The sequence below is a fragment of the Octopus bimaculoides genome, chromosome 6 (genome assembly GCF_046866305.1).
Source record: "Octopus bimaculoides isolate indiv1 chromosome 6, ASM4686630v1, whole genome shotgun sequence".
Taxonomy (NCBI): Eukaryota; Metazoa; Mollusca; class Cephalopoda; order Octopoda; family Octopodidae; genus Octopus; species Octopus bimaculoides.
This window is the reverse complement of record NC_142933.1, coordinates 50559623-50566999: the sequence shown is the minus strand read 5'-3', so window position 1 is coordinate 50566999 and position 7377 is coordinate 50559623. Positions and strand designations below refer to the sequence as shown.

General features: G+C 36.8%; 1 protein-coding gene across 6 annotated transcripts in view; it reads right to left on the bottom strand.

Moving 5' to 3' along the window:
- Nucleotides 1–378: 378 nt before the first annotated feature.
- Nucleotides 379–7377, bottom strand: part of LOC106881081 (pleckstrin homology domain-containing family F member 2) — a 222872-nt gene continuing 215873 nt past the window's right edge. For all 6 annotated transcript variants that reach the window (XM_089353855.1, XM_089353856.1, XM_089353858.1 and 3 more), the window contains 3 exons: nt 7041–7197; nt 3518–3642; nt 379–1092 (listed from right to left, as the gene is read on the bottom strand). In XM_089353855.1, the coding sequence (XP_089209981.1) occupies nt 1063–1092; nt 3518–3642; nt 7041–7197 (312 nt within the window). In that variant the 3' untranslated portion in view covers nt 379–1062. The remainder of the gene's footprint in view (nt 1093–3517; nt 3643–7040; nt 7198–7377) is intronic.

The window sequence follows — 7377 nt, the reverse complement described above, 5'->3', positions numbered from 1 at the left end:
CTGTGACTGTTTTGGCAGGACTTTTACAGCTGGATGCCCTTCCTAATACCAACCACCCAGCAGAGTAGTGCAGACAGGAATGGGGAGTGAAAGATAATCATAGTGTATGAAGACGAAATGTGAGGAAGGGAAGAGATGTGGTAGTTTGGTTTATTGGGGTAGGGTGTGTGAAAATTTTGTTTCATGTGGGGTGGAACACACTTGGAGAACTCAGTTTCGCCTATGTGGGCATCACCAGACATCTTGGTCCATTGTCATTTCTTCTGCCCATTAAAATACTTTTAACAAACTCGTCATCTAATATGCAAGCCATTGCAGTTACAAGATATAGTTTATTAACTATATTGATCTGAACATTTAAATAAAAACAATAAATGCTTTAAATTTCAAGATTTATTCTTTTAAAAAAAACAAAACATCTTTTTCAATGAATAAAGTTATGTTTCAAATTTTTTTATGTTAACTGAAAGCATTAATTCAAATAGAGCAGATGTTTACAAGTGATGGGGAAGATAGAATAGATTTTAATAGATCCTGTGCATTAGTGCTGAAGAATAGTGAAAAGTTGTTACTTAGCCCCAGGTCAGCTTTCATCATGCAGACCTATGATTCTGGTCTTGACCATTCAGTCTTTCTTCAGATACAGTCTATCTAGGACTATATTATCCAATGTCTTCCTTTTTGAAAAACTAGGGTATGATTTGAGGAAGGAGTTTAGCTGCTATTTCTAGCAGAGCTAGTGACTGTGTAATGGTGGTTTCCTCATTGGCTCATTTGTGAAGAGTATACAAAGAAATGTTTGACAGTGTAGACAGGGGCTTTAAGAATAACAATATAAAGATCATCTCTGCTGTTACCATTTTTGTTTGTTTTTTTCATTTTTATTCCATTTTTAAAAAGTTTTTTTTTCTTAAAGAATCTCCCTTTCCAATTGATTGATAAAGTTGATGTCACATAAGTAAAATGTACAAATTCGGTTGTTGGGTTCTGGTTTATAAAATAGCAAACTGTTACACTTTATTGTTATTGTTGCATATCAGTCAATGAATATGCTGGTGCCATTTACATTGCTTCCTGTTCATAAAACTGTACCTGAAAATAAAAATAAACGAAAGAGGGTCATCATTTCTGCTGGTAGAGGGTTTTGTTTCATATAGAGTTATAAAAGCTTAGAGACAGCCATGGAAAGAATGGAAGAAAGCAAGGAACAATATCGGAAAGCTAGGCATCAGATATATTTGCTGAGGAGAAACACAAAAATTAAGTGGTTTACATAGGCGCAGGAGTGGCTATGTGGTAAGTAGCTTGCTTACCAACCACATGGTTCCAGGTTCATTCCCACTGCGTGGCATCTTGGGCAAGTGTCTTCTACTATAGCATCAGGACGACCAAAGCCTTGTGAGTGGATTTGGTAGACGGAAACTGAAAGAAGCCTGTCGTATATATGTATGTGTGTGTCTGTGTTTGTCACCCCAACATCGCTTGACAACCAATGGTGGTGTGTTTACGTCCCCGTAACTTAGTGGTTTGGCAAAAGAGACCATTAGAATAAGTACTAGGCTTACAAAGAATAAGTCTTGGAGTCGATATGCTCGACTAAAAGCGGTGCTCCAGCATGGCCACAGTCAAATGACTGAAACAAGTAAAAGAGTAAATGTTCTGTGATGAGAATCAAGAGACTAAGATGTGGAATGCAAAGCACTTGCATCAGGGCATTGTTGTTGAAAAGTATGGAGGTACAGGCATGGCTGTACAGTCAAGAAGCAACTGCATTGTTTTGGGTTCAATCCCACTGCATAGCACTTTGAACAAATGTCTTCTACTATAGCCCCAGGCCAACAAATACCTTGTAAGTGAATTTGGTACATGGAAACTGTTTGGAAACCTCTTGTGTATGTGCATGTATGTGTGTGTGTGCACATATACATATATATGAGTATGTATATATATATATATATATATAGATATATATATGTGTATATATATATATATATATAGATATATATATGTGTGAGTGTGAGTCAGTGTGTTAGTTCTTCTCCAGCAATACTTGACAACCAGTGTTGGTTTGATTATATCTGCATAATTTAGTGGTTTTGGCAAAAGAAACTGATAGAATAAGTAGAACTTAAAATGTGTAAGACAAGAAAAAGCAAACAAGGTATGAAATAACAGAGTCATGTTGACCCTTATATGATACAAAGAAGAAAGAATTATAGAAATGCCATTTACTGAAGGTGAATGAGGAGAACGCTCGGAAGAGAAAAAGAGAGATTATACTAAATACAGTCAACCGTGGGGCAGCTATATTGTCAAAGGGATAATCACCGAGATGCTGCGAATATTCAGTGATGTCCAATATTTGGATTGAATTTGCTCATCCAGCCATATATGTCCAATGCAGTTTAGTTACCTTTAATACCACTTTCAGCCAGTGGCTAAAGGGGCCATGATGACCAGTCAATTATAGCTGATTAAGAAATATAGTATGGTGACTGAATAAAAGCAAATACATATAGAAACTGCAGTGAGTGCAGCAGACATCTGAAGTATGAAAGTACTTCAGAGAGAAAAGAAACAAATAGTGGCTAAATTTGGGTGCAATGTGACTGGTAAAATGAAATTTGCTCCTCGTTTCTAGTGTCCAGCAATGGATGAATTGAAGTTAGACAACAACTCATGAAACATTATCAAGTCCAGAATGTAAAGAAACACAACTAAATATCAGAAGATACTGTCCACTGATCTACTAATTCAGTCATTATGTCCTAATAATGGTTTCAAATTCAGGGACAAGGCCACCAATTTTAGGGGTTGAGTTAAGTTGATTACATTGACTCCAGTGATCAACCAGCACTTATTTTATTGACCCTAAAAGGATGAAAGGCAAAGTTGACCTCACTGACATTTGAACTCAAAACATAAAGATGGATGAAATACCACTTAACATTTTGTTTGGCATACCAATTATTCTGCCAGCTTGCTCCCTTTTCACAGCCTAATAATAAATAATGAAAAGAAAAATGTTTTTCATGCCCTGCTTGAGAAGATCCGACAAGCCAAGTGAAATCATAGTTGTGACTGATGTCGGTGTCATGTAACAGATACCTGTGCCAGTGGCACATAAAAAGCACCCTTCAAACGTTGGACCTCATGGGGGTGATAAGTGACTGAGACCTTTGGTGATATGCCATGCTTGAGAAGACTCGTCAAGCCAACTGTGGCCGATACTGGTGCCATGTAACCAGTACCCATGCCAGTGAAACGTAAAAAGCACCCATTACACTCTTGGAGTGGTTGACATTAGGAAGAGCATCCAACTGTAGAAACCATGCCAAATCAGGCTGGAACCTGGTGCAGCTCTCCAACTTACCAGTTTCAGTCAAACCATCTAACCCATGCCAGCATGGAAAGCAGATGCTAAATGATGATGATGATGATGATGTTGATGAATACCTTTTGTTTCAGAAAAACATTTTTTCAAAGGAATATTATTGTAGGATATGCTTATAAATACCTGTTGATCATGGTAATTTGCATTGATAGCACTGTCCAAGAAAGTGTTTTTCTCATCTTCATCATCATTGTCATCATCTGATGAGTCGTCAGCAGATGAATCTCCGTCATCATTTGTTGGGCAATCTGAAATTAAATAGTTAAATCTTGAATCCTTTATTTGTAATAGAGAGGAAATTTTAAGTAAGGCAATCAAGGAATGAACAAAAGCTAATGAAAATGATTAAATAAAAAAAAAATGTTTTCATATTTATAAGTAGCTGTGTGGTAAGAAGTTTGCTTCCCAACCACATTGTTCTGTGTTCAGTCCCACTGAACCATGGGCAAGTGTCTTCTACTATAGCCTCGGGTTGACCAAAGCCTTGTGAATGGATTTGGTGGGTGGAAACTGAAAGAAAGCTGGTGTCTGTGTGTGTGTGTGTGTGTGTGTGTTTGTTTGTTTGTTTGTTTGTTTGCCCCACCACCACTGCTTGACAACAGCTCTTGGTGTGCTTATGTTCCCAAACAGTTCAGCAAAAGCAACCAAGAGAGTAAGTACCAGACCTAAAGAAAAACTAAGCACTGGGGTCAACTCATTCAACTACAAATTCTTCAAAGTAGTGACCCAAGATGGCTGCAGTCTAATGACTGAAACAAGTAAAAGATAAGCAACAAGAGGTTCACAAAGATGATGCTCCATTTCAGTTCGAAATTGAGTTATAGTGATGCTAGTTTCTTCATGCTCAAAAACCATGTGGGAGAGCAGCAAACATTCAAGGGGCCATGTAAACTGATCCTTGATGCTGCAGGACTTTTCTTCTTGCCTGCACTTGGTATTTTAAAAGTGAAGGTCGGTCTATGTATCTGAGCCCACTCTTTAGTCTTGGAGGTCTTACCACAGTGACTCAGCAGACTAAGATAGCTGTGATGACCAGCAAGGTCACATTGAAGTGGCCTTCTGGGTGGATTGCCTTACTAGAGAGCTCCACCTACCCTGGAGTTACTGGAAGGGTATCAAAGAGGATGCTAGACCATTGGAGGGATGCCCACTCTTGGATTTGCTGTTGAGGTTGTCTATCCTAGTCTTTTCCTTTCTCAAGGCAGTGAGGGTTTGTGCTTGGAGTTTCTTCCATAGCTGGAACCCTAACAGGTGCTACTACTCTGGGTCAGAGTAGACCTAAGAGCAATAGTTGCTAAAAGGTGCTCCCACACTCCCCAAAACCCTGGAACTGCCAAACTAGGGCCCTACAACCAGATGCAGTTTAAAGTCATACTCAGAACTGAGTAGCAGTACAAGAGTAATAAATGTATGTCTTGAGTACAATACTGACATTTACAGAGGTAAAGATTCCCAGAAAATTTGATATCTAATGAAACGCCTGACTGGCCTTCGTGCCAGTGGCACGTAAAAGCACCCACTACACTCTCGGAGTGGTTGGCATTAGGAAGGGCATCCAGTTGTAGAAACTCTGCCAAATCAGATTGGAGCCTGGTGTAGCCACCTGGTCCACCAGTCCTCAGTCAAATCGTCCAACCCATGCTAGCATGGAAAGCGGACGTTAAACAACAATGATGATGATGAATAAGTACAGGGTGGGCCAAAAGTCACGTACCAAAACCTTTGACATTTTATATTACATTATTATTATTACTTATTTATTTTGTTCATCATGTAAAAGTACTTGTGAATTCATCACTATTTTATTTATTTTATACAATATTAGAAGAATTGAAGCATGCCTTTGACAATTCCAGAGCATATTGAACTTGTTTTGTGTGTGTCTTTTTGGCCCACCCAGTATTAAAAGTCTTTCCTCAAGACATAATAAAATACTTGTAGCAGGAACTGCTTTTACACATATTTATTTCATTTCTTTTAAAGCATGATTAAGAAGTCGTTGTTTGATCTTCTAGAAATAGCAAAATCTTCCACAAACCACCATACCTTACCTTCTTCCTCAAAATAAAAAATAACATGAAAAAGTACAGTTGCTGATAAACAAAAGAGATTAAAACGTTATGGTTGGACTGCTTCTGATCATAAGTTTCCTTATGATCAGTGTTGACTTGAGGTTAAACAAGAATTTATCAAAATTTACTTGTAAAGAAAATAGGTTTTAAAAGAGCTAACATTCTATCACACCATCTTTTACACCATTCCTCAATGGTAAAATCAATAAGGATGGTCAAAATAATAGGATATCAAATAACCAACTGAAAGGTTAATGGTTTATATTCTCTTGATGGCACTACGTCATGTCCATGGTAAAAACATTTATTAGTCAATTCACCTGACCCTATCTAGGTACAATAAGGGGTATTATCCATCCTTGTAAACAGCAGTAGAATTGTGGAATTGAGTATTTTTTTCATTCTTCAGGCTTACAACCTAAACCTGCTGATAAATGAAGTCCAATGGAAAATGTCAAGAGTAACCATGAACCTACCACACACACACATCACCATTATCATTGTTGTTTTAACTTTACCATGATTGCAATGGGTCAAAAGACAGCTTATTGAGGCAGATTTTCTATGGCTGAATGCCTTTGTGTGTGTGTGTGTGTGTCATATATAAAGAGCTAGAAAAAATGTCTGGGAATCCAATAGAGGGCAGATATGGTGTTTTTACACCTTTTGCCATAAGGCTGAATTTTGTTCTCCATGGTAACTGCAGTGAATTTGTCTTTAGAAGTTGAGGTTTATCACAAACATATTTTAACTCAGCTAAATTTCAGTTATACCTAAACATTGCTTGGCACTGACACTGCTGTAATATATATATATATATATATATATATATATATATATATATATATATATGCAGCACAATTTTGTCAGTGAACAGGTCGCGGTCTCAAAGTGACGAAAATATTTTGACAAATTAAATTTAAATGTTGAAATGAATCTGACGGCTTTTGTGTGTTATTTTAAATGGCTTATAAACACCTTCCACGCTGCAATTGTTTTCGTTCCAGCACACGATCTCAGATCAGGACACTTGCTATGCAAGTGCATCTCCGTAATATATATATATATATATATATATATATATATACATATATAAACAATATATGAGTGTATGCATATATATGTACATGTATGTATATACGTTCATCTACATGTACATATAGATACATAACTGGGTACATGACGTGGCAAAAGAACAAGGACAAAATGGTAAACAAGGTGCAATATATATATATATATATATATATATATATATATATATATATATAGCATGACCAGCAAATTTGAAAGATAAACACATCTATATTTAAAGGTCCTTTTTATATCTAAGGTGGGGTAAGATGATAAAGAAGTGAAGAAAAATGAGGCTTAAGATTCCCACAGTAGCTGATGCTGCAGAGGTGAGTAGTTAACAGATTTTTTTTTCCTGACTATTTGTCATTTCTGTAATGATGATAAATGCAATAGCTAGTCATGCTATAAATAATGACTTGAAATTGCAGCAGCAGTGTCACTATGCAAAATTTGAAGTTACACAAACATGCCTGGTTAGTGTGAATGAAGGAAATACTCACAAATGTCAGTAGGTGTAGTAGCAGCTGAACTATTATTTGCACATGCTCGGTAACAATTGTTGCACACCCTCTGAGGTTTTGATGATTGCTGTGGGAGAAGAAGCTTACTGCTGGAGCATGGGTTACATACTACAATGCCACATTTCCGACAGTGATGCTGCAAAACAAAAAATAAATAAATAAAGGTTAATAAAATGGTGTAAATGAGATATTCAAACTCTAATAGTTTTTATTTGGCTGTAGGGATTATACTGTGTAACATGATTTTTGTCCTTGGGTAGCAATTGTTATTTCCTATTTGCTTACTCCTAGAAAGTATGAACATTTTTTTGTTACA